This window comes from Populus trichocarpa, chromosome 4 (assembly GCF_000002775.5).
Source record: "Populus trichocarpa isolate Nisqually-1 chromosome 4, P.trichocarpa_v4.1, whole genome shotgun sequence".
In the NCBI taxonomy this organism is placed as follows: domain Eukaryota; kingdom Viridiplantae; phylum Streptophyta; class Magnoliopsida; order Malpighiales; family Salicaceae; genus Populus; species Populus trichocarpa.
In genome coordinates, this window is record NC_037288.2 from 1,899,368 (window position 1) to 1,926,727 (window position 27,360).

At 32.8% G+C, this 27,360-nt stretch overlaps 3 protein-coding genes across 14 annotated transcripts in view; all 3 read left to right on the plus strand.

The window, feature by feature from the left end:
* The first annotated feature begins 612 nt into the window (after nt 1-612).
* Nucleotides 613-12,821, plus strand: LOC7458562 (cysteine-rich receptor-like protein kinase 15). 5 transcript variants are annotated; one of them, XM_052451876.1, is made up of 7 exons: nt 613-1,506; nt 1,726-1,842; nt 1,926-2,116; nt 2,275-2,485; nt 2,587-2,824; nt 2,921-3,092; nt 12,408-12,821. In XM_052451876.1, exons 1-7 carry the CDS (start codon nt 723-725, stop codon nt 12,705-12,707), a joined length of 2,013 nt encoding a protein of 670 aa, XP_052307836.1. In that variant the 5' UTR covers nt 613-722; the 3' UTR covers nt 12,708-12,821. The 5 variants fall into 5 exon arrangements, with proteins under 5 accessions (XP_052307836.1, XP_052307835.1, XP_052307838.1 ...); XM_052451875.1 differs by lacking the exon at nt 12,408-12,821 and adding an exon at nt 3,220-3,776 and having other exon boundaries at nt 615-1,506; XM_052451878.1 differs by lacking the exon at nt 12,408-12,821 and adding an exon at nt 3,220-3,376 and having other exon boundaries at nt 617-1,506; nt 2,921-3,096.
* On the plus strand, nt 4,940-7,975 carry LOC7458573 (cysteine-rich receptor-like protein kinase 10). The gene is made up of 7 exons (XM_052451880.1): nt 4,940-5,783; nt 5,902-6,018; nt 6,106-6,311; nt 6,419-6,629; nt 6,779-7,016; nt 7,282-7,432; nt 7,524-7,975. The coding sequence occupies exons 1-7, from the start codon at nt 5,000-5,002 to the stop codon at nt 7,824-7,826; spliced, it is 2,010 nt and encodes a 669-aa protein (XP_052307840.1). The 5' UTR covers nt 4,940-4,999; the 3' UTR covers nt 7,827-7,975.
* A 3,655-nt stretch (nt 12,822-16,476) lies between the features above and the next one.
* Nucleotides 16,477-27,360, plus strand: part of LOC7458570 (cysteine-rich receptor-like protein kinase 10) — a 44,417-nt gene continuing 33,533 nt past the window's right edge. For 3 of the 8 annotated variants that reach the window (XM_052451862.1, XM_052451863.1, XM_052451861.1), the window contains exons 1-2: nt 16,484-16,677; nt 25,880-26,595. In XM_052451862.1, the coding sequence (XP_052307822.1) occupies nt 16,547-16,677; nt 25,880-26,595 (847 nt within the window). In that variant the 5' untranslated portion in view covers nt 16,484-16,546. Of the gene's footprint in view, nt 16,759-25,626; nt 26,596-27,360 lie in introns of those variants that run through there. The other 5 variants (XM_052451865.1, XM_052451866.1, XM_052451864.1 and 2 more) reach the window with 5 other exon arrangements.

Sequence of the window (27,360 nt, forward strand, 5' to 3'; positions counted from 1 at the left end):
TTTACTTCTTTAATGATATTGTGATTTTTAATAATACAATTAAAATCCACACACCTGACAGAAACAAGGGAGGGAGAAATTGGAACAAAAATAAAAGATGTGGGGATAAAATAAAATAAAAATAAAAGATATAAGATCTAATTGAAACAAACAAAAGATTCTATCCTTTATTTTTCTAAGTTTTTTAATAAGATCAAATTCCGTGTTCTTTTCTCTATACGTAGCTTTAGATTATTATCTCGTACTTAATTTTATCAAATAAAATATAGATAGTAAAACTCAAACTCATAATTAATTGATGAATAAATTTTTTATATATTATCAAGGAATTATTTTAATTTAAAAATTAATTGATAAAATTCTAATATATAATTTAATTTTAAATTTTTTAACAAAACAAAACAATAACAAGTACACACTCAACTATACGAGGAAAAGGGTCCATGTATTTGAACTTGGCAAATAGAAGACTAGGCAGGATTCATATAAAAGTCATATCTAGAAAATTTTCATTTGGATGCCAATTTATTCTTGGTCAACCAATTAAGTCAATGCTCAGGCCGTTCATTTTAAATTTACAAAGTAAAACGTATTCTCAGGGATGATTACAGTTATTCTCTCCCCATGATATCACCTGTACAGCTTTAATAGTTCCATTACTCCACATGGTTTCAAGTGAATTTCCAAGCCCCTTTTCATTTTTTCGTTAAATTTGCTCCAAAATGATCCTGATGACAACCATAGATGTAAATTTAGTCATGTTTTTGCTGATCATACCGTTTTCAGCTCTCCCAGCCATTACTGTTGCAGACCATCTTGTTACATCTTGCTCCGATAACACAAGCAACTACACTCTCAACAGTCCATTTGAGAGCAACCTCAAGCTTCTTCTTGAGAACATGCCTTCCATCACTTCATTAACAGGTTTTAACCACACCTCTGTTGGAGATATCCCTGCCAAGGTCTATGGCCAAGCACTGTGCAGAGGTGATGTCAACTCAAGTTCTTGTCAGGCTTGTGTGGAGAAGGCAAGCCAACAAATCTTTAATGATTGTAGAAATTATAAAGATGCAATCATATGGTATGAACTTTGCCAAGTTCACTACTCGTTTCAGAATATGACTTCCTTGTATGTTTATACAGGGAAGTATCCAGACTGGGATTCTCATGAGAAATTTCTATCAGATCCAAAACATTTCTCTGATGTTCTAATCTACTTAATGACTAACCTGTCAACTGAGGCCGCTGTCAATCCTTCCAAGCACATGTTTGCAACTGGGTCAATCAAATTTAGAAGCGAAACCGTATATGGTCATGCACAGTGCACACGAGATATCATACCAGATGATTGTCAAACATGTTTGAAAACTGCTTTGGCTGAACTCAAAGGATGCTGTTCGTCACGGCAAGGTGGAATTATTGTTAGCAGGAATTGCGATGTGAGATTTGAGCTGAACAAATATTACAATGCCTCGAGTTACTTGTTAACATATCCGAATCCTAAAGGTTAGTGCACAGGAGTTTTTTGGCTGAAAATCTGTGAGCGAAAAGAAGTAATATTCATGTCTTGCATTAATGACTGATATGGTTATTCTTAATTCTTGCCCATGACGGATAACATATATGTAGCGCAGAATTGTCCAGAATCTTAGTTTATTATTTTTGGAGATTAAATATTTTTCTTCATAAATTGAATCTTATGCAATTCTATGCTTTGCAAGGCAGGAGGTAATTGGAAGATTGGGATAGTGGCATTTGCAGCATGTGCTCCTGTAGCGGTGATTGTAATTGTCATTGGGTCTTGCATTGTCTGTCTGCTGAAAAAAAGAGGACAACAAAGAGGTAAATTAACTAAGCGATCAGCAGATTGTTAGGCTAAATTGATATCAGAACTACAAAAGAGTAAAACTCCGATTCTTTGTCAGGCGTGGAAAGAAGTCACCTAGCATTATTACAGGAATTGGCCTGTCCAAGAGGGGTCACAATGACAGATGAAGGTCAGTTGGTAAGTTCTGAGGACCTGCCTTTCATGGACTTAACTACTATCAGAGAAGCTACAGACAACTTCTCCGATTCAAATAAGCTTGGACAAGGTGGGTTTGGCACTGTTTATAAGGTAAGTGGTCATGGGGCTTTGCTGTCATAATCCACTGAGATTCAGGAGTATGTCTTTCCAATCCATCCCTCTAGGAAAACCAAGTTTTTTTGTTCAGTTTGCCATGGCTTAATATTGCTTCAGTTGATAATATTTGCCTCATTGCAAATTTGTTTCAGGGTGTGTTACCAGATGGGAAAGAAATAGCTGTTAAGAGGCTGTCAAGGAAGTCATGGCAAGGCTTAGAGGAGTTCAAGAATGAAGTCAAAGTAATTGCAAAATTACAGCACCGAAACCTTGTGAGGCTATTGGGATGTGGCATGGAAGGAGATGAAAAGCTGCTCATATATGAATTCATGCATAACAAAAGCCTTGATATCTTTATCTTTGGTCTGTTCCTTTCATTTAGTTTGCCTTTGAATTCTTAAATATTACATTTTCAACAATTAAACGATGCAAGAGGCTGAAGTTTCTTCTTATTCAAATTTCAGATGCCGAAAGACGCGCACTTCTTGATTGGGAGACATGTTACAACATAGCTGGTGGGATTGCTAGAGGACTTCTTTATCTACACGAGGATTCCCGGCTTAGAATCATTCACCGGGATTTGAAACCTAGCAATGTGCTACTAGACCATGAAATGGTTGCCAAGATATCAGATTTTGGCATGGCTAGAATTTTCTGCGAAAACCAGAACAAAGCTAACACTAGAAGAGTAGTAGGAACATTGTAAGCCCTCTTTTAATTTTTATTTTTTTTTACCTCTAATTTCTTTTTCTAGTTTGGTGATGATTTTAGTCCTAAATTCTTATAACTTATCCAAAGTACGTCTTACGCACGAAACAGCGGATATATGGCTCCGGAGTACGCAATGGGAGGGCTCTTCTCAGTGAAATCAGATGTCTTCAGCTTTGGTGTTATACTACTGGAGATCACAAGTGGGCAAAGAAGTAGTGGCTTTTATCTCTCAGAACATGGCCAGACACTCTTAGCATATGTTTGTACAATACATCGCTGCCATCAAAATTTTCATTCAAATAATTTTCAACCTATCAAAAAGAATTTGAAGCTTGAAAATTATAACTAGGTACTGTTATGATAGTTTTTTTCATGCAATTTGACAGACGTGGAGATTGTGGAATGAAGGGAGAGAAATAGAATTAGTGGATCCTTCGTTGATGGACAGAAGTCAAACAGAAGGGATTGTGAGGTGCATGCATGTTGGGCTGTTATGTGTGCAGGAAGATCCATCAGACAGGCCAACAATGTCATTTGTGGTTCTAGCTTTGGGAAGTGACCCAATAGCTCTTCCTCAGCCGAAACAACCTGCTTTCTCTCTTGGTAAAATGGTTCCAATCTACAAGTCTTCACCAACAGATCCTTCTGTAAATCAAATGACTGTTTCTGGTATCGCACCGCGCTGATTGTTAATAAGATTGCCACTGTTCCTGTCAATGTCTGCGGCAATTGGTGTGGTTCAGAATAGCTAGTTTTCTTAGCCATTTTGTTAAGATCTCAAAATGGTGAATAGAAGACCACAAATTGTGTATGATAACAATGTGTCTGAATAGCTAGATGGAATTATAAGGGGTTCTGACAAATTATAAGCCAGAAATAAATAGCATGACGAGACATTGTCCACTAATTATTTTACAAGGTGGTACTGATATAGTTTTGGTTCTGGTCACGTTGGTCTCTAACACTAACCACTACTGTTTTTTGTTTTTTTAAAGGAAAAATATCAATTTCATCAAAGCTAAATTGTAAAAATACCCCCTTGAACTTATGCCAAAAAAACATAGTTTTAATACGATATTTTTTTTATAAATATTAAAATAAAAATATATTAGATCGACTCAAGTCAATGTAAATTAACATATAAACTTCGCAATCTAGATCATGAGACCATTATAATCTCATAGAAAATAAATAAAAAAATATATTGAAGTTAAATTCTTAACCAACCAAAATATTGAAAGATGAAATTAAAAAAAAATTACTTACAAAAAAAAACCTGAATCAAATGATTTAACCTACAAAACCTATGACTTGAATCATGAGATTATGATAACTTAAAAAAAAGTAAATCGAAATAAATTATGAAGTTTAATCCCCTAATAAATCCAATATTAAAGAATGAATTTGAAAAAAAAAACTAAATGAAAAACTAAAAAAAGAAAAAAATTATTGTTCCAATTAACACTACTTTGTAAGGAGGTGAACAATAATTTTAATTATATTTTATATTTATATAAATATCAAATTGTCCTTCAATTAACCTAATAATAACATAAAAACTAGAGTGAAAATATAACAAAAAAACCCTGAGAAACAGTTTTAGATTTTTTGCTTACAGTTATATTTTAGTAATTTTATTATATATTAAAAATACAAAAAAACTTATTTATCCTCAAAAGGTTATCCCATTTCAAAAAAATTATTCTGCGCTAAACTTGTTTGTTAAAATACATTGATAAATTGAAACATATATTGATAAAACAAAGTGGAAATTGAACTTTCCACAAATCAGCTTGCATTGATAAAACTAATTTTAAATCTTTTTTTTTTATTGTTTTTGTCTGCTTTTGGGTGAATATTAACAACAACACAAAATACATAAAAGGAACAACATAAATGTAATTCAGTGGTGAGTGACTCATTTAATATTACCTTATATTCTTATAATTATTTGACGGGGGACATCGTTCTATAACAATATTTTTCAACTTGCCTTGATTTATCCCAATTCTTCCAAGAAAATTCCCATGTGCTATGCTTTTGGATGACCCACCATAGTTGACTGCTTTATATATATAAATATGGTCTCCCGGCCGTAAGGTGAAAGAAGACAGAAAACAATTTCAGCTACAAATTATCTTGTGTCGAAAACTCAAAACACAAGATATGAGTCACAATTTCCTTCTTGTTAAAAAAAGTATTCAAATTCTTTTGCTGTATTTTTCCATTGCCAACCTTCTTGATCTTGCTTATGCTGATCCTCCATACGGACTTTGCTCGAACAATTCTAACTATACAGATAATAGTCCATTTCAAAACAACCTCGAGACCCTCATGTCTTCTCTTTCCTCAAATGCTTCTGTTTCAAAAAATTTCAATACCTCTACTGGAATTGATCCAGACAGAGTGTATGCTCAATATATGTGCCTCAACTATGTAAAAAATGAAAGCTGCCGTACCTGCGTAGCTGCAGCATCTCAAGGTATCAGGCAGCTTTGTCCAGGAGATAAGGAAGCAGTTGTATGGGGAGAGTTATGTCAATTGCGCTACTCGAATCAAAGATTCTTAGGCCACTTGGATGTTTCAGGAAACATTCACCAACAAAATCCAGAGAACATTTCAAATCCAGAAGATCTTAGTTTAGTAGTCAATAAAACCTTGAGTAGTCTTATCAAGAAGGCAGCTTTTGATCCTTCAGCGAATATGTATGCTACTAGAGACGAACCTTTCACTGATAGTGACAGCTTTTTCTCTCTAGTACAGTGCTCTACAGACTTGTCTCCAAATGATTGTTACACATGCCTTGAGGTTGCCGTAAAAAATGTTACGACTTGTTGCTATTTTTCTCGTGGAGCGAGGGTTCTCAGCCGCAGTTGCTATTTAAGGTATGAGTTATATGATTTCTATGACGGCGCAACTGAATCTTCTAAAAGTCCGGTGACCGGAAAAGGTACTAATTTGCTTATAGATCAATTAAGACGTAAAAAGTGGTTATATTTGGCTGTATTTGCTAATTAAAAAAAACTATACTTCTTGCACTTAAAATAATTTCTTTTCCCTAATGACAGGCAACGAAAGGGAAATATGGATAATTACCATCAGTACTGTGGCATCAACACTTTTGGTGGTAGCAATTTTAGTCTCCTTCTTCTGCCATCTTCCGATGAAATTCAGAATGCGAAAATGCAAGGATGCTTCTTATGAAATTCACTAACATGTTCTTTTTGGTTTTCTTTGTAACCCTTGTTGACTTCTTGAATCTTGTCACACAGGTAAGAAAGAAAATACTAGTCAAGATGGTAAATTTCGTGTGTTTGATCACCCAAACCACAATGATTTCCAGCACCAAGATTTTCAGAGAGATGGCCTTAATGATCGGGAATCCGGAATTATGGATTTGGCATCCATAAATGCAGCTACTGATAACTTCTCTGAAACAAACTTGCTTGGGCAAGGTGGTTTTGGCCCGGTTTACAAGGTAAATGAATTACAATATCTTATGTTCAAGCTCAAATTACCTTACGAAGTACTCTAGAGAAGAGATAAAAGAGGTTTTACTAATTCCTTTGTTGTGTATTTTTGAAGGGTATACTGAGTGATGGAAAAGAAGTAGCAGTAAAGAGACTTTCGGATTCGTCCGAGCAAGGCAAAAACGAGTTTACAAATGAAGTTCTGCTAATTATGAAACTTCAGCACAAAAATCTTGTTAAGCTACTCGGTTTTTGTGTTGATCGAGAGGAAAAGCTGCTGGTCTATGAATTCATGCCTAACAACAGCCTAGACGTGGTTCTCTTTGGTAACAAGTCCTCTTTAATAAGTTTCTTAATGTTTTTAAATCAGAAATTTCCATTCATTGATCTCAGATACAATATGCTGAAATCTTATTTTTCAAATACTGAATACAAGCAATAATTTGATTTCGTATCAATTTTGATTTAACTGTAGATCCGAGGAAACGTGCTCATCTTAGTTGGAGAAGTCGTATTCATATTATAAATGGGATTGCAAAGGGAACTCTTTATCTCCATGAGGATTCTAGACTTAGAATCATCCATCGGGACCTGAAAGCTAGCAATATCTTGTTGGACAATAACATGAATCCGAAGATTTCTGATTTCGGAATGGCAAGGATCATGGAAGCTAATGAAGGCGAAACCAATACTGTTAGGATAGTGGGAACATAGTAAGTGAATTTTCACCTGAATTATCTTTGTATATTAAGTACAATCACTTCATTAGTTACCCGGTTTCCTAGACAATAATAATATAACAAAGCATAATGACATGATCCATCATTTTCCGTGTTTCATGTTTCTAACTTTTCCGAGTCTGGAGTTTTTTGGGCCACCTCTGTCTCCACTAGCTGCTGGGAGCACAGAACATAGGGCTTGTTGGTTTTTTACTTTTTCCAGGATTACTAAAAAATTTCTGTCCCTTCTGTTGAATAGTGGATACATGGCACCAGAGTATGCAATGGAGGGACTTTACTCCACCAAATCTGATGTTTTTAGTTTTGGAGTTATGCTGCTGGAGATCATAACCGGAAGAAAGAATTCTGGATTCCACAAATCGAAACGTGCTCCTAGCCTCCTAGCTTATGTAAGTTTCTTCGGCATAGAACACACATAATCACTTACTTGACACTATGATAAAAATGTTTAGTTAAATGCACTTCCGAATCCTGAATCAGGCATGGGAATTATGGAACAATGGAAAGGAACTCGAGATGATAGATCCAGTGTTGGCTGATTCATGCTGCTCTGATGAATTTTCCCGATGCGTGCATATCGGTTTATTATGCGTCCAAGAAGATGCTAGTGAAAGGCCAGCCATGTCGTCCGTTGTTTTAATGCTGAAAAGTGACAACTCAATTGATCTTCCCCAACCTCAACGGCCAGCCATTTTTGCTGGGAGATTTACAGACCACCACGAGGCAAAAGCAAATGATTGTTCTGTCAATGGCTTAACAGTTTCTGATATTTTACCTCGTTGATGAAGCTGGTGAGTGAAGTGTGTTGCCACGAAGCCCTCTTAGGTATGTCCGCGGCTATATAGGATGGGGCAAAATACGTTCATTGTTTCTCAGTTACAAAAATTGGTATGAAAGAGTAATAATGGAATGAAATCAATTATCTGTTAAAATTTTTGTTTAATATAATTATTTTTTACAATATTTTGAATGTGGATACTGAATATTTGATTTGGTATTTACAATGATAATTGAAAAATTACTTGGATGGAGGGACCATGAGTCACCAATCACTGAAAGTATAGGGACTTGCATGACCAAAATTCCAGTAAAGGAGTTGATATGACTAATTTTCAAAACTTGAGGGATTACAAATGTATTTTACCAAGTTAGATGGTAGGTTTTGTGTAAAACTTTATTGCACTGGATTAATTAATCATTTTTGGTCCCTGTACTTTTTTTAAGTGCCCAATGTTGAGTTATGCGCAATTCTTATACATCTTATTGAATTTAGAGTGGCACAATTTGATGAACTTAAATGATAAAACTAGTTTTATACTAACTAGCACACTCAAAACACACCAAACCACACCACACCAGGGGTGGAGATTGGAGAGGTTGGTGGGCCACGCCCCGTAATATCGGTAGAAGATGCTTATCAAGGGCTCATAAATACTCGTGGGGTCAAGTGCGGACAAGGACATAGATTCTTTGAAATTAGAGTGTGATTGTCGATGTCTTGACGATATTCCTTATTCAAGGGCTCATATTTACTATTATCACTTTATTCATGTTGGAGCATTTTCAAAATAAAAATTTTCAAGTCTAAAAATAAAGTGTGAAATTAAAGATGTGGTAAGTGTTGTCGTACTAATTCAATATTGAAGATTTAGAAAGAAGAAGTGAATTGAAAATTAAGGTAAGGTCAAGTTCAAGATATATATATATTATCAAAAGAAGAAATGTTAGGCCTTGTAGGACACGTACAATTATTTTTAAGCTGTAGGATGATATGTTCGGCATTTCAGTTTCTCAATCTGAATATTAAAGAACAAAATATTCAATTGTTTTGTTAACAAATTCCCTTTTGGGTTACCTTTTTGGAAATTATGGGCAGCAGTCTGCTGTTGTTAGTTATGCGCAGATAAAAAATTATCTATGAGTTGTTATTATTATTATTATTATACTGAATATTTATTTTATTAATCCCACTTTTTTGTAAATGTAAAAACAAGAAAAAGACAAGGAAAGGAACCTGGAAAGGGGAAATTAAGCCTGCGTAGCTAAAACGAAATTGCAAGAGAAGACCTTTAGCGGAGACATGACTTTGGAAGGGAGCGTATTTCATAATTTTGCACTTGATTATTTTTATTGTAATCTTTTTTTTAAATTGTTAAATTTTTCTAGGATTTGTATTTAAGGGGTTTTAATAACATTTGATATGGAAAATAATTAATCAATAAAAATTGATCGAGTTCGTGAACTTTCATATAACTTTGCCATGCTTTCTTCTTTGACAGTTTTTTAGTATGAATAAACTCTTTATCCTTTTTACTACAAGCCTGGTAAATTGTTATCAAAATGCAATTAATCTTTAAAAAAATTTAAAAATCACAACTTATGAAATCCCAAACTAAAACTAAAACAAGAAACTCAATTCCCAATCAATTTGATTTCAAAAAATAAAATTAGAAAAAAAAATAAAAAAAATAAGAACCAAACATAAAAAAAAATGAGGATGAAATCACAAGAAACACATAAAATTTATGAGTCATCCCAAACAAAAACAAAAATCAAAATAATGAGAACTAAATAAGGGGGATAAATTAGAAAAACTTTTCAATTCAAAGTGATTTTTCCAAATAAAACAAATAAATGGAAGACCAAATTAGAAGAGAAAAAAACTTTAAGGGTTAATATGAATTTTTTCATGGATAACGCACAAACCAAGGCTGATGAGAGAGAAATGAAGGGGAAAAAATTGAACCAGCGTAAAATTGGACTAAGATGTTTCAAATGACATAGCAGAACAAATTTTTCAACCACAGTAGTCATCCACACACACCACTTGAAAATGGTGGTGGTGGAGTGACTGGCATGTTGTATATACACATCAACAACGTTTTTTATTTTATTTTATGTCTAAAGAAAACATCACCTCCACGGCATGCTAAAAAACCATTATGAAAATGATAAATTCTCCTTTGTAAAAATGCTTTGAGAATTTTCATTTTAAAAGTGATATAGGCATTCCATTATTTTAAAAAAAAAGTAAGAAATCAAGAATGTTCCTCGACATGGTTAAGTTAATTTTTTTAAAAGGATATTAAAGTAAATTCACTGTACAAAAAGTTCATGAAAGGATATAAATGCCCTTAACAATTGTGAAATGACAAATGAATTCTGTGAAAATACCAATCTAACTTTATATACCAGTTCATGTATAGTGCTTTTATCAAAGGTTTTAGTTTTCTGTTAATTATGCTAGGAGGAGGTATGATGATTTAATATACACACACTTTTTATCCATTTGTCTATTAAATTAATCTTGAACAAAAATCCTAGGCAAAAAAAATTAATATCCCATATAAATGTATGGAATACGGTAGCTTGAATATAGGACAATTTTAACATCACATAATGTTTTGACAAATCAAAGATGCTCCTTGATGAAAACATCAAACAAAGAAAGAGAAATGATGATGGAGATAGATCAGATGGGGAATATATATATATATATATATATATATATATTCATCCATTTGTCTACTAAAATCTTGAACAAAAATCCTAGGAAAAACAAAAATTAATATCCCATATAAATGGAATATGGTAGCTTGAATATAGGACAATTTTAACATCACATGGAGCCTGATTATTTCTTGAAAAATCAAAGATGCTCCTTGATGACAACATCAAAAAAAGAAAGAGACATGATGATGGAGATAGATCAGACTGGGAAATTACAACCATATGCGAATAAGCACTTGAGATTCTGAGTGGATAAGTTTGAACAGTACTCGTGGCATTGAGTGTGACTCTTGATTATATTTTCTAATTAATAAGAGGACCAAAAAGCAAGTAAATGGTACGTTGGTCCCGTGGTTAAGATTAATAAAGAATAATAACTTTCAGCTGTTTTTTATTAAAATTTAATTTTTTTACTTTAAATTATTTTTTAATTTTTAAAAATTGTTTTAATATGTTGATGCCAAAAATAAATTTTTTAAAAATAAAAAAATTATTTTTTATATATTCCCTAGCAAAATAACATTTTAAAAAATATTATTTACTATACTTTTAAACATTCCTAGATAGTCATACTAAGAATCGAGAATAATTCAAAATCAAGGTCAATTCAACCAGGGAATGGTTTGATTATAAAATTTTTTAAAAAAATCTTCAAGAATAATCAAATATATAGAATGTTAGGGATTTTAGTGGAAATCACACACAACAACTTGTAACATTTCAACACGAGTTTTTCAAACTAAGAATATTGTTTTTGAATGTATAATTCCAATTCTTTTGTTAACAACTTCCGTTTTGAATTTTTTTTTTCAATATTCAAACTCTTTTGAATATTCTTCTATTCTTAACAACAGTGCTGCATCTAATAACTAAGTTAATAATTTAAGTCCTCTTATATCAGATTCTGAGTTTAGTAAGAAATCTATCATTCTATAATTAAGAAATGAAACCATGACTAATTAATCTTTTCAAAAAACGCTCATGCTATCAAATTCTATTTATAAAATTTCACAACATTAATCCAAGTAATGGATTTTGAATAAAATACTCTGTCGTTGTTTATAAAATATTAACAAATAATATAAATTATATTTTAAAACACTGATGTCAGAGTCAGGAGTATCGTATTTTTTAGGTTTGTGTGATATTTACCAACACCAGAGTTGAAAATATTCGTAGGAATTGTTCACTGACGCTAGAGTCAGGAACATGAAAGGAATAATAAAAAAGAAAAAAAAAGAGAACAAATTCTTAGCAATTTTAGACAAAACCAGCAATGCAGCCTGCCTTAGGTAGGATGCTTAAGGGGTGATAAGATATTTCATTTTGCGTAACCAGTTCTGTATCATAGAATCTCTGTTGACCAGTTAGGGTTCCTAGTGACCATAATACTAGGTGGCGACTCCTTGAACATGATATTTTTTCCTAAAAAAACAAGATGTCAAATATTTTTTTTTTTTCTATATCGAGATTAATTTTTAAACGGTCACCGCGATGTCCGGGTATGACAGGAACATTGAAAATCCTCTTTCTTCTCCACTATCTCTTTTTTCTTGTATTCTGACGATTTTGATCCGTAATTTTAATCTCCTAGGGTTTTCTTATATGTGAAACAGCGGATACATGGCTCCAGAGTACGCAATGGAAGGAATATTCTCAGTGAAATCGGATGTCTTCAGCTTTGGTGTTATACTTCTTGAGATCATAAGTGGGAAAAGAAGCAGTGGTTTTTACCTCACAGAGCATGGCCAGACACTCTTAGCATATGTGCGTACAATATTTTCCCTACACTTGAACATTTTCCCTTAATCTTGGCAGGTAATGTTATGACATATTATGAAACCAAATTCACAGGCATGGAGATTATGGATCGAAGGGAAAGCAATGGAGTTTGTGGATCCTTTGTTGGTGGAAAGAAGCCCAGCAGAAGGGATTTTGAGGTGCATGCATATTGGGCTGTTATGTGTGCAGAAGGATCCAGCAGACAGGCCCACAATGTCATTTGTGGATTTAGCATTGGCAAGCGACCCAATAGCTCTTCCTCAACCACAGCAACCAGCCTTTTCTCTTGTTAAAATTGTTCCAGCTGACAAGTCTTCATCAACAGATCGTTCAGTGAATCAGATGACAGTCTCTAGTTTCTTACCGAGGTGATTGTCAATGAAATTGCCACAATGTGAATGTGTCCGGCAACAGGCATGGTTGGGAATATATTATTTCAATAGTGTATAGTAACAATGTGTCTGATATTCTTAACCACTTTGTTAATGTGCCATGCTTGTGAATGAACATATTCAACTTGTGTCTAATTTCAACAACAACAACAATGAGAAAATAGTGACATTTAGTTACTTGATTAGCACTTAATCTCCTAAAAATGAGCTAGGTTAGTATTCTAGATGCAGTAGGTTGATTAGTAGACCTAGGTAAATACAAATATGGGCTTAAAGCCTACTTTCCATCTGATTTTGTTTTTTTTGAAAATCAAAACAAAAGAATATTCAGATTTTATTAATGTGTATTTAGTTAAAAAAAATATAATTATAAATTGAAAAGTCTATGCATTTAATTAAATAAATCAAGAATTATATTTATCAATAATTAAAAAAAAAAGTGTTAATGTATTTAGTCGACTCTCCTCACTGCGAGTTGGATATTTTTTCTCTAATACAAGAGAATAAATGTGTAGGTATTGTTAATGTGTTTTTTTTAACCAAAATATATTAAATTAATTATTTAATCTGTATTAAAAATTATTTTAAAAAAATACATATTAAAAAATATATCAATTAAAAAAACAAAATTAAAAAAAAGAAGTGATCTACACACCTAGCTCATGTTTAAAAGGGATAGACAATATGTTATTTGCACTATTGACAGTGGAAAAAAAAAGAGCTCAATCATGCAGACCTGGAAGTGTAAAGTAAAAAATATCTCAAGTGTCAAGAATAAGAAATAATAATTTTTTTTAAGAAAAAAATTTAAGGGAAAAAAGAAAAATATTACAAAAGAATATAGATAAAATAAAAAGAATGTTGATAGATATGCCAAATTTAAGGGGAAAAAAGGAAAAAACAACAAAAAAAATTCATGAAATGTTTTTTACAAATCTTCCATTCTATAGTAAAAAAAATTAAAAAAATTATAAAATCGCCATTTCTCAAAGAAATTCAAAAATTACAAATGACTATTTCTACATTGATTTATCATTTCCTTTCAATATATATATTGTCAGTTGGAGGCTTACCAACTTGTATTTGAAAGGTGTAGATTTAAACTACTTTAATGAATGTGTTATAGCTGTATCTTGCAATAAAAATATATTTGAATATAAAATAATAATATCTAAATTATTGAAAACTTTTTAATATTATTATTATATTTGATATAATAATTCAAACTTGAAAAATTATAATCTGACTTTTGCTTAACCCAAGTCTTAAATTATATTATGTAAGAATTATCCTGACATGAGTGGATAGGTTTTTTTTTAAAAATAGAATTCTCAAGTTGACCTTAGATTACAAACCTTAATTAAGTCAACCTAAATATATCTTATCTTAATTTGATAACACTAAAAAGAAGTTAATGAAAAACTAACCTAAAGATACCACAAAAGAAAAAAAAAATCAGGTAGCCAAAGAGTGAAGTACTACAAGATGTGAATTATTACATAATTACTACCTTCATAAATCCTAATTAAGAAATTCTATTCAGACATCATCAAACAAGAAAAACAACTTTCCAACGTAGAAAAACGCACACAAAGAAGAACTAACGGTACATGGTCTGCGCAAGTAATGATCATTATACATACCTTAATCCCACGGCAAAGCAACATAAATTCCAAATTAGAAATTTCAGCATGATTCCGATAGTTGTGCTAATACTGGTGGGTGATTCGCTTCCTGAGAATTATTTTCGAATGACTTGTAAAAGTATTCAGTAAGGAAAATCTTTTCTCAACCACCAAGCAAGAATGCTTTATATATGTCGAACATTCAAATATATCTTCTATATATATATATATCCTCAAAAAGAAAATAGAACAAATGTTCCAATAACGTTGCACATACATGGTACAACACTTTTTCCAAGCACTTATGTTCTTATTTTTGTACCTTTCTATACGTACATACCCAGTAAAAGTACCATTTATAATGTATTTGCTAACTTCACATATAGAAAATTATTTTTAAAAAAATAATGTTCAAAATATGTAAAAAAAATATATATTTGAAAAACAATGAATATATCCTCCTACAGGAGATAGCATTAGGAATTTTTTTACAACAGTGAAAGCTTGACGAGCAATGTTGCATGGAGGTAAAAGGTCTACGGATCCCAAAATAAGCTATATTGATGAAAGATGTTGAATTTATTAAGAATTCATATCAATCTATAGACTTATTTTGACTTTAATGTTAAATAATTAAATACAAAATTAACTGTTTAGATAATATATTTAAATTCATTTTTTCCTAATATATATATATATATATATTAATACATATTTGTTATAAAAAGAAAGTCAAAGAGAGGAGAATTTCATTCCTGTTTAGATAAACGACGTGGATGATAATTGTATCATGTAGAATAGAGAGCTATTCTCGTCCGAAGACTCTCTATTAAAATTAATTAGGAAAGATATTTTTAGGTTTCTTTGTTTGTAATAAAAATGTATAAGATGTTGGCGTCTGGTATCCCTTCCATAGGTCCCTTTGGCGTTTATACCCTTACGGTTCATGTGATAAGGGTACAAATATCTTATATAGTTATTGATGTGAGATACAAGGGATGAAGACAATGAATGAAGATATAAATACATTTGATTTAAGAGATAGAGATACAGAGATAAATTTATTTTTGAAATATATTTAGAGTAAATTTTTATACTTCTAAAATAAAAAATACAAAGTGAATATGTTTTCAGAGACAATATTTATTATTTTTATTTCTAAATATTATGTAAAAAACTCTCAATTCTAAAATATTCAAGACATGTAAAAATAAAAATAAAAATTATTATAATTTTAAAACTGAATTTGAGGGTCCATCTATAGCAAAAATTAGATCACTAGTCGAGGCATGGGTCACAAGTTGGGTTGATCCAATTCAACGTAAGATTACTTTAAAACTAGTAATTGAAGTTCTCCTTTTATATATATATATATATAAATTCTTTATTTTCTAGCTACTAATTGTAGCAGCAATCCATGAAAACTTAATAAAAAGTATTAAATATATAGGTGAATAATACATGTGTGAAGCCCATGATAAGAACTCTAATAATTAAATACCTGTAAGTTTTTGCTTTTAATACTTGAGTGAACTTTCCACCAAGTCAACATTTGTTTTCTCTAAATGTGGCATGACCTTTTTCATTGACCAGATCTGATAAAAGATATTTCTTTCTTCCACCATGAGGGCTGTTAGCTAGAGAAATTGATCGCCAAAAAGATGAACTCTCGCAAATACATATTTTAAAAAAAGTGTACCTGGATTCATTAACAAGCGTGCGTTTTTAAAAAATAATTAATCTAGATTAATGCGCCTCCTTCTTAACCCCAGCCTTGTACCAATAATAACCATGCTCTGGACCCATTGGATCATTCAATTATATTTTCTTTTTAAAAAGTTTCATTTCCTTCTTGCTTGTTTATTTATTTATTCTGGTGTTGTGTTGCCAATAATTTCATTTCTTTAATTAGTTATTATATTCTAAAGTAAAGATTGCGATCAATCAGTAAGTGCCACAGCTATATATATCCTCTCTCGTAGAAAAACAGGGTACAGAAATTTCCAAGAAATGAACACCAACTAGCAGAAAGCAACGTCAAGGGACACCATGATCTCTATCCACTATCAGAGAACAATATATGTGGCGTGACTTCTTTCATTGACTTCAATCTCCAGTTTTGCTAAAACTGATAAAAAGATACAACTTTCTTTCTTCCATCATGAGGGCTGCTAGCTAGCTGATCACCAAAAAGATGAACTCTCTCAAATTCTACGTTATCCTGCTCTCGTTGCTTACCCTTGCAATTATCACTCTAGCACAGGAGGATGCCAATTATCTCTATCATAATTGCCAAAACGCAACCACCTCCACAATAAACAGCACCTACCGAGTCAATCTAAATCTCCTCCTCTCTTCACTTGCCTCGAATGCAACCCGGAATAATACCATTGGATTCTACAACACCTCTTTAAAAATTCTATTTAACAAAACTAGAAAATAATTAAATTAATATAAATCAACACTCCATAATACTCAGAACTGAGTTGCTTGAAAAAAAAATCAACTCAAATAAATTTGCAACAAATAAATAACACAAAAAAATAAACAACAACAATAACAAATAAATAAATCAACTAAAAATAATTTCATATGCAAAAAATGAAGTTGCGATTGCTAAAAATTTAAAAATACTATAAATAAATCAACTAAAAATTAATCTCATATGAAAAAAGAAAATCCTACAACAACATTCATACAATTATTAAAACAGAAAAATTTTAAAGTAAAATAAAATAACAAATATAATGAAAAAACAAACACAAAAAAAGAAGAAAAAAAATCTTACCTTAATGTAGTTGCGAGTGAAGATGAGAAGAGGAAAAAAATAAATTCATAAAGTATGTTAATTAAAAAAAAACTAAGAAAAGAAAAGAAGAAACGAGGAGAAGACATACTTGAGCGTGGAGGAGAAGACAAGGAGTTGAGTAGAGAAGAGAGGAGAAAGAAAGAAAGAGATGTTGATGTTTTTCACATAATAATAATAATAAGAAGAATTGAAGAAGAATTGAAGAATAAGAAAATGAGACCCGTCTGTTGTGAAATTAGGGATTCTAGTCTTTTTACTGGGGTATTTTACCTATAGATAATTAAATATTAATATTTTTAATTATTTCATTGGTGATTTCATTTGTAATATTTAATTTAAATTTTTAATTTAATAAAAAATTTTCAGAAACTGCCAAATATCGCCGACGACTTTTCAATCCATTGGTGATTCTATTTGTAATATTTAATTTAATTATTCATTTTAATCAAAAATTTTCAGAAACCCGCCAAATAACACCAACGAGTACTTTTCAATCCGTTAGTGATTTCATCTGTAAAGAACAGTAATTAATAGTGCAATTGAGAAGTGAACAGTTCCACAGCTCTTTGGAAAATACCGATAAAATTTATCCATCAGTGATTCCCTTTGTAATTGAGATGATGAACAGTGCTAGGGAGAAGTGAACAGTTTACCAACGAGTTTATGGACGGATTTTACCGATGATATTAATATCATCGGTAATCTATTGATATAAATGACACGTCATCGTACTTTTTTGCTTTGTTTTAATTTTTTTTTTCACTATAATCCCCTCGGTATATACCAAAGGAATATTTTCATCGGTAAAATTCACTATAATTTACCGATGGAAATATTCTGTAAGTATTTATATTTGTATTTATTAATTTTCTAGTAATGAGAACTTTATTTCGAACTTTCAACTTGATAAATAGTCAAATCAAAAGTTATGCTATGCTTTTTTAGAAAGCTCCTTTTAACATTATTAAGGAAGATGCTAGCAATCTGCAGAAGCATGGAATCTGCAAGTAATTGCAGCAATAGCGTGAATGAAATCTGCCAAAGATTTACAATCATGCTTGTGAATTAATACAAATATTCTGTCCATAAATATTTTGATTGTTGTAATCTTTCCTTACAAGAATATATAATCTCAGTATATAATTATAGGTTGAGCATCAATAATATTATGTTAAAAATTACATTGTAAATTTCTAAGTATTCTAATCTTCTATATGGTATCAGAGCATCATCTCTCTAACGAGAATTTGATCCCCATGTCTTTCACAAATCAGCCTACCTCCTCCCATGAACTTTCCCTTGTTGTTTTCAACATCACCACTCAAATCAATGAGAAACTCACACCCTCATCCTTTCCTCAATGGTGAGCACAATTTGAGGCTCTTCTAATCAGCTATGATCTCCTGGACTATGTTAATGGAGAATCTCAGTGCCCTCTCTCAGATGGTACTCCACAATCTATAGCAAAAAAAAACCGGTGGGTAAGGCAAGACAAGCTAATTCTCAGCGCCATCCTTGCATCCACTTCACCCTCCATCACGCCTCTTATTGCCACAACCAAAACCTCACATAAGGCATGGACAAAATTATCAACACTGTATGCAAGTAAATCACGTACAAGGGCAATGCATCTCAAGGAAGAACTAACCTTGATTCAGCATGGAAATCGATCGATTTCAGAGTATCTTCATACGGTCAAAAGCTTGGCTGATGAAATTGCACTTATTGATCACCCCAACTCTGATGATGACTTAACCCTCTATGTCCTCCATGGGTTAGGTCCAGAATTTCGTGAGATTGTTGCTCCTATTCGAGCACGAGAAAAATCCCTTGCCTTTGAAGAACTCCATGATATGCTTATTGGGCATGAGAGTTACTTGAGGATGATGGAGGCTGCTACACAGCAGCTCGTGGCTGTTGCAAACTTTACCAGCCACCGTTTTGCTAACATGGAAACTATCTCCTTTGTGTCTCAGCAAAACAGAGGAAGCAACAGAGGAAATGGTTTTTTTCACCAACTAGGACAAAACCGCCCCTCAAATGGCTCATTTAGAGACTGTCAGCGAAACAATAATAATTCGGGCCGCCCCAATCCAAACCGGCGCTTCCAGCCAAAATGTCAATATTGTGATCAATTGGGTCACATAGCCAAGATCTGCCCGAAACTTCAATCCTCTCCAATGACTGTTAATCGTGTTGGATCCTCATATACTCAAGATAATAAATGGTTAATTGACTCTGCAGTCTCTCATAACATCACGGGTGATCTCCAAAACTTATCTATTCACTCTGAATATGAAGGCACTGATGAGGTTCTTCTTGGTGATGGTACAGATTTGGCAGTTACACATATTGGTTCCTTAGCTTTACCCATACCTACCAAAACTTTTCATTTACATGATACTTTATGTGTTCCTCATATTCATAAGAATCTCATTTCAGTTCATCACTTCACCAAACATAATAATGTTTTTCTTGAACTTCACCCATTTTTCTTTCTTGTGAAGGACAAAACCACGGGGGCAATACTTCTAAGAGGTGCGTGTGAGAATGGCGTATACATGTTTCCAAACTCCTTAGTGGCTTCTCCCACTCTAAAAAAAGTTGCTTATGTGCACGAACGGACTTCACTTGATGGGTGGCACAAACGTCTTGAACACCCTTCAATTAAAATTGTTCAACATCTTGTCAATCAATTATCCCTTCCTGTTTCAACAAAAAAATTTCATCTTTATATACTTCTTGTTCCACAAATAAAGCACATAAACAACCTTTTGGCTCTACAAGTTTTCAAAGTCACTCTCCACTTGACATTGTATACACTGATGTTTGGGGTCCTGCTCACATTTCTGGGATTTGTGGTGCACAGTATTATCTTCTTTTTGTGGACTATGATACCAAATATATGTGGTTTTATCCAATGTCTGCAAAATCTCAGGTATCTAGCATCTTTCCCCAATTCAAAATGCTAGTGGAAAAAAGATTTCAGTCCACCATCAAAGCTTTGTACTCCGATAATGGTGGCAAATTTCTAAGTTTGAAAACTTACTTGTCTAATCATGGTATAAGTCATTACACTACTGCTCCCCACACCCCCCCCCCCAACAAAATGGGGTTACTGAAAGACGTCATCGTCATCTTGTCGAAACAGGTCTTACCTTGCTTCATGATGCCTCCTTATCTCTCTCTTATTGGCCTCATGTGTTTCAAACTGCTGCTTATCTCATAAATCGTCAACCCACTCCTCTCCTTCAAAACAAGTCCCCATTTAAAGTTCTTTTTCGTCAACAACCAAATTACCTCAAATTACAGAAATTTGGATGTTTATGCTACCCTCTCACTAAGCCATACAACACCCATAAGTTACAGCCTAAGTCCACTCCCTGTGTCTTTATAGGATACTCACCAACCCAAAATGCCTACAAATGCATTGACCCCTTAACTTCTCGAATTTATTTGTCCAAACATGTACTGTTTGATGAAACTCAAAGTCTAGTTTCAAAAATCAACCCACCCGATCATCTATCATCCACCCACCTGCCCGACCATACCCATCTGTTTCTCAAACCAATTTCATGTCCTGTAATCCCTTCTCCTGCTCCTCTCGTTCTTGCGACATCTTCGCCAATTTCCACTCCACCATTGGAGCCATCACCGAGTTTGGACACTGTTGCTGCCTCCTCCGCGTCATCTCTAGGTATTACCCCATCTCTCTATCCTTCTATTTCTGAGTCAATTAATAATCTGCATCATGAGCATCTCTATTCTAATTCACATGCTTTCCCTACATCTATTGCCTCTGCATCTACTTCCCCCTTGCCATGCCCAACACAAATTGCCACTATTCTAACCCGTAATCACTCCATGACCACTAGATCGATGAACAATATTTTCAAACCGAAACAATTAAACACTATGTCCAAGCATTCCCTTCCGCCTTCCCTGGAACCAACTTGTGTAAGCCAAGCCATATCTCACCCTGAATGGCGTGCTGCCATGTCTAGTGAATTAACAGCCCTTATGAGCCATGGTACATGGGATTTAATTCCTCCTCCCAAAGACTGTAAACTCGTAGGTTGTAAGTGGGTTTTTCGAATCAAACGAAAGGCAGATGGCTCGGTTGATAAATTCAAAGCCTGACTTGTTGCAAAGTGTTATAATCAGCGTCCTGGAGTTGATTATAAAGAAACCTTTAGCCTGGTTGTTAAACCAGCAACCATTAGAACTGTGTTGAACATTGCTGTTATGAATGGGTGGTCCTTGAGACAAATGGATGTCAATAATGCTTTCCTACACGACATGTTGTCTGAAACTGTTTATATGTTGTAGCCTCTGGGTTTCAAAGATTTGTCTAAACCTGATTATGTATGCCGATTAAGGAAAGCCATCTATGGTCTCAAACAGGCTCCTAGGGCAAGGTATTCAGCTTTGCGATCTTCACTTTTGCAAATTGGGTTCCAGAATTCTACAGTTGATTCCTCACTGTTTATCTATTGTCATGACTCCCTTATCTGTTATGTGCTTGTTTTGTTGATGATTTGGTGATTACAGGTAGTGATACTCAGTTCGTAGGTCACGTTGTTACTACTTGTTGATGATTTGGTGATTACAGGTAGTGATACCCAGTTCGTAGGTCACGTTGTTACTACTCTTGGTACTCAGTTTTCCTTGAAGGATATGGGCTTACTTCACTACTTCTTAGGAGTTGCAGTCATTCCTACTCATGCAGGTTTATTTCTCTCCCAGAACCAGTACATCCGGGACATCTTGGAGACTCAAAACATGGCTGGTGCCAAGGACATTTCCACCCATCTGTCCACTACTCAATCTCTTCATCTGCTGGATGGAACAGCATCATTGGATAACACCGAGTATAGGCGCATCATTTGCAGCCTGCAATACCTCTCCCTAACTCGTCCGGACATTTGTTTTGCAGTCAATAAGTTGTCTCAATTTATGCACAAGCCCACGGTCACTCATTGGGCTGCCACCATGAGACTTCTTCGCTATCTCAAGCGAATAATTTTTCATGGTATTCATATCAGGAAAGCTGCAGCACCGTGTTTAACAACCTACAGTGATGTTGACTGGGCTGGCAACATTTTTGATCGCACGTCCATATCGGCTTACATTACGTTTCTTGGCTGCAATCCTATCTCCTGGAGTTCGAAAAAACAGAGGGCTGTTGCTCGATCATCTACGGAAGCTGAATATCGTGCACTTGCTAATGGCGCTTCAGAAACATTATGGCTTCTTGCACTTCTTCATGAACTTGGATTTCCATTGCAAGCAATTGCAGCAATAGCGTGAATGAAATCTGCCAATGATTTACAGCAGTAACCAAGCCTACAATCATGCTTGTGAATTAATACAAATATTCTGTCCATAAATATTTTGATTGCTGTAATCTTTCCTTACAAGAATATGTAATCTTAGTATATAATTATAGGCTGAGCATCAATAATATTATGTTGAAAATTACATTGTAAATTTCTAAGTATTCTAATCTTCTATAAACATGTCTAAACGTTTTTGGATTTGGTCTTGTTTATTTGATATATGAATATATCCACTAGAGATTCCACGTCATGTATATTGTTTTAAATTCCAATATGATGGGTATGTAATCTAGCTTGTTGTTTTATTACAAAATCATAACCAACTAAAAGCATAGTAGAGGAAGCTAAAAATTGCAAAATTAGCTTGTAAAGGACTTAAATACTTTAAATAAAATTATATTTGAATTAGCAAGTGTCAACTAAAATTAAGTTTCTTTTCGGATAATTTTAAGAGTATTTTCACATTGGTTTTATGTATTCATAGTAATTTAACAAATTCTCTTAAATATTGTTATCCAAGATTTAAACTAAAGACAATAACAAACCTTCTTAATCATCCGTTGAACTTCTCGAGATTAAAATCCTTTTCTTTTGGAATACAATAATGCACTCGGATACATACAAAATTGAAATTTAATCGGTTAAGTTACTTAATCAATAAATTTAATTTAAGTTTTTGTTTTGCTAGATTTTAAACAGATCAAAATATTAATGAAAAATGTATTTCTCACCATCTTTGTCTTTGAATTAAAATCCATGGTAATAATTGTACACACAGATTTTAATAAAAAAAAATAAACAAGGAAAAAGTGTAGAAAATATTCAATTTTATTAAAATTGTGTGTGATGGGTACAATTAATTTTATAAATAGGCTATCATTTCTAAAATAATTTAGAAGAAATATAGATATACATATATGAAGCTTATAATTAAAAACTTATTTGAAGCTGCACTATATACCTATTTATCTCAAAATTTTATTGCCATATATTATTCCCGGAATAATATATGGCAATAAAATTTTGACTTGCCAAATATCTTTATGAATATTTTATTTAATTATCATAAACATAAGATGCCACTTAATCCATAATTTTAAAATTACAAGGACCATCTTGTTATAAATTCGATAATTTGTGGTAGAAATATTTTCGATCCTACAATAATACAGAGAAAAAACATCTTCTCAATAATTCGAAACAAGCCTGGAATGCTGACATCCTCAAAAGTAGAATGGAAGAGATGGAGAACCCAAAAATTAAAAGACAAACTAAATTTATAAATTGAAGTTTTGAACCCACAAGTGGCCTTCCAAAAATGAATTAAAGAATTGGGCACGAATTATCATAAACATAATAATTCAAAATAAATTTAGTTGGGTCATTTTTAACCCCAAAAAAAAAAATATGATACATTGCTTATAATTGTAGACGATAAGTCGCCTATGAGCACCAACTCGGAATCTGTCCCCTCTGTTGTGATGGCTAAAAATACTTTGGAGGGTTATTTTGGGTTAAAAGTTTAATTTTTAATTAATTTTTACATAAAAAAAACACTTTATAAATACTCTAGAGACATTTCTAAACAATTTAATTATCCTAAAACACATCAAAATAATCTAAAATAAATATGAAAATCAAAAAAAAAAAAAATCTTTAAACTGAGCCCAATTAATTTTTAAAAACAAGATAATGGTTCAAAATCATCACAATTGAATCTTTATTGTCAAATAGAATCTTTTAACACTATGAATAATGAGTGTTTTTGTTGAAAAATAGCTCACCTAATAACATTTTCTTTTCTAGCTGTTTTTCAATAAGTTTCTCTCTTATCTTTCTAATATGGAGACCAAAAAATGAATAAGATAAATTTTAGGATCAAAATAAAAATTATAATGATTTAAAATTGGCGAAAATTATAATGATCAAAATAAAAATTATAATGATCAAAAGCAAAAATTATAATGAATATATATATATATATATATATATATATATATATATATATATATATATATATATATATATTTATTATTTTCTAGCTACTAATTATTATAGCAGCAATCCATGAAAACTTAATAAAAAGTATTAAATATATAGGTGAATAATTCATGTGTGAAGCCCATGATAAGAACTCTAATAATTAAATACACGTAAGTTTTTGCTTTTAATACTTGAGTGAACTTAGTTGTTGTCTAGAAGACTATTATATATTATTATATCGATGATATTGCCAACTAGTTTTTCAAGCAGTTGATTATAAGTTCCTTTAAATATAGTATGAAATAATAATAATGTATTTGAATTTTATTTAGCATAATGAAATTACTATTTTTTTTCTAAAAAAAGAAAAGAACTTATCAGTCAATAAAAAAGCTTCTAGAAATTTCAAAGAAATGGAGACAAATTAGCGCTCGTCAACAAATCCAGAATGACTATCACAACAAATCCAGAATACACCACCATTCAAATGTTCTATAAGAACTTTCCACCAAGTCAACATTTGTTTTCTCTAAATGTGGCATGATCTTTTTCATTGACTTCAGTCTCCAGTCTTGCTCTACTCCTTGTCCACGTTACCTTTACCAGATCTGATATTCTGATATATATATATATATTCTTTCTATTTATCCTAAGTATAATTAATATCTAAAATTATAAAATTTAGCAAATTATTAAATTAATATTCCTTACAATAGATCCTTAGTTATAGTTTTATGTTGTTGATTGATGAAAAATCTTTCGTTTATTAAAAGTGAACTAATAGGTAATTTTAAATAATGAGAAAAGAAAAGAAGATAAAAAAGGATATGTTTTTATTAAAAGAAAAATTGCTGTTTTTTATCCATTATTATAGTGTATATTATTTATTTAATTAATAAAATGCTATAAAATATTAAATGATTTTAATTAGTTATTCTAAAGAAATGATTGCGATCAATCAATAAGTGCCGGTGCTAATCCTCTCAGGTAGGAAAACAGCTTGATATAGAAATTTCTAAGAAATGAACACAAAGTAGCAGAAAGCAACACGGCAAGGGACTCCATGGTCTCTGTCCACTATCATTGACTTTTTTCCCAATCAGAGAACAATAAATGTGGCGTGACTTCTTTCATTGACTTCAATCTCCAGTTTTGCTAAGCTTATCTCCATTCCTTGTCCACATTACCTTTCATTTCATCTGATAAAAAGATTTAACTTTCTTTCTTCCACCATGAGGGCTGCTAGCTAGCTGATCACCCAAAAGATGAACTCTCTCAAATATTACGTTATCCTGCTCTCGTTGCTTACCCTTGCCATTATCACTCTAGCACAGGAGGATGCCAATTATCTCCATCATAATTGCCAAAACGCATCCACCTCCGCAATAAACAGCACCTACCGAGTCAATCTAAATCTCCTCCTCTCTTCACTTGCCTCAAACGCAACCCGGAATAATACCAATGGATTCTACAACACCTCTTTCGGGCAGAACACTGATCAAGTGTACGGCCTGTTTATCTGCCGTGGCGATCTTAGCAACACTGTTTGCCGAAATTGTGTCACCTTCGCCACCGAAGATATAGTCCACCGTTGCCCAATCGGAATAGCGTCCATTGTGTATTACGATGAGTGCATCCTACGTTACTCTAACGTGAACATTTTCTCTAAGGTGGATCAAAGCCCTTCTTTCTCTTTCTCCTTGTTAAACACACAGAATATCACAACCGAACCCCAGCGTTTTAACAATCTAGTGGGAGCCGCCGCGAATGATTTGGCTGCTCGAGCTGCAAGTGCTCCTCCAGGTGCTAAAAAGTTTGCCGTGAACAAAACGTCTTTCAATGCGTTCCAAAATATATACAGCCTTGCCCAGTGCACACCGGATTTATCTAGCTCTGATTGCAATCGATGTCTCAGTGCAGCTATAGCTGGATTGCCCAATTGCTGCAGCAGCAAGATAGGAGGAAGAGTCTTGTTTCCTAGTTGTTATATTCATTATGAAATTACTGAATTTTATAATGCAACGGCAGTTGCAGCGGAGTCACCGCCTCCTCCTCCTCCGCCCGTGGTTCTTCCTTCTCCTCCACCTCCTCGTTCAGTGACAATACCAGAAGGTAAAGTTATTTTGCACTATTTATTGTTTTTGTCAATATCTTTAATCCCCACTCTAACAAAATCGTTACTATAGAATGCACTCGTCGAAATTTAAATTTATCTCTTAAATTTTTTGGATGAAATTTATTTATTAAATTACAAAATACAAAATCCTTAAATTATTTTGGAAATTTTTTTTAATCCTTTTGTAAATTTTAAAATTAAGTTGGTTGGTTGGTATTCTTGATTCAAATGTGATGGTTTTGGCCCAATTCTTGTAAGGTATTCTTGCCATGTGATCTTACGATTTTATCCTCCAAAAGGCATCTCACATGTTTGAAAGTCAATTCCGAGTCCTCTAATGTGTATCCCACGCCATGAAAGTTCAATCCAAAGAGGTCCATTCTGGTGTTAGCTCAACATTTCTTTTCGGATCCCACCACGTGATAGTACCTCCAAAATTGTTAACGATTTTGTGCGTGTTGTGCAAAACTTACAAAAAAAACAAAAAAACACTTGCAATATTTACCATGTTTGGATCAAGAATTGCCCACCTCCATGAACAATTTTAAAACAATCCATCTAAATTAAGAAAAAAAAACCTTGCAAGAACAAATCCCTCAAGTCAAGCCCTCTTAAGATAAACTTCTCAAAGCTACAACGGAATCGTCACGAATATAGGAATTCTACACTACATATTTTTCCTAGTAGAGATTTGCGACACGATTCAACAATTCAATTTTTGCTCATCAAGATTAAATCAATCTCTTTAATAGTTAAATATA

Coding starts and splice junctions, on each gene's coding strand:
- LOC7458562 (XM_052451876.1), top strand. CDS start 723: ATGATCCTGATGACAACCATAGATGTAAATTTAGTCATGTTTTTGCTG. Junction 1,507..1,725: donor AACATATCCGAATCCTAAAG/GTTAGTGCACAG, acceptor TTTGCAAGGCAG/GAGGTAATTGGAAGATTGGG. Junction 2,117..2,274: donor GGTTTGGCACTGTTTATAAG/GTAAGTGGTCAT, acceptor AATTTGTTTCAG/GGTGTGTTACCAGATGGGAA.
- LOC7458573 (XM_052451880.1), top strand. CDS start 5,000: ATGAGTCACAATTTCCTTCTTGTTAAAAAAAGTATTCAAATTCTTTTG. Junction 6,312..6,418: donor GTTTTGGCCCGGTTTACAAG/GTAAATGAATTA, acceptor GTATTTTTGAAG/GGTATACTGAGTGATGGAAA. Junction 7,017..7,281: donor GTTAGGATAGTGGGAACATA/GTAAGTGAATTT, acceptor TCTGTTGAATAG/TGGATACATGGCACCAGAGT.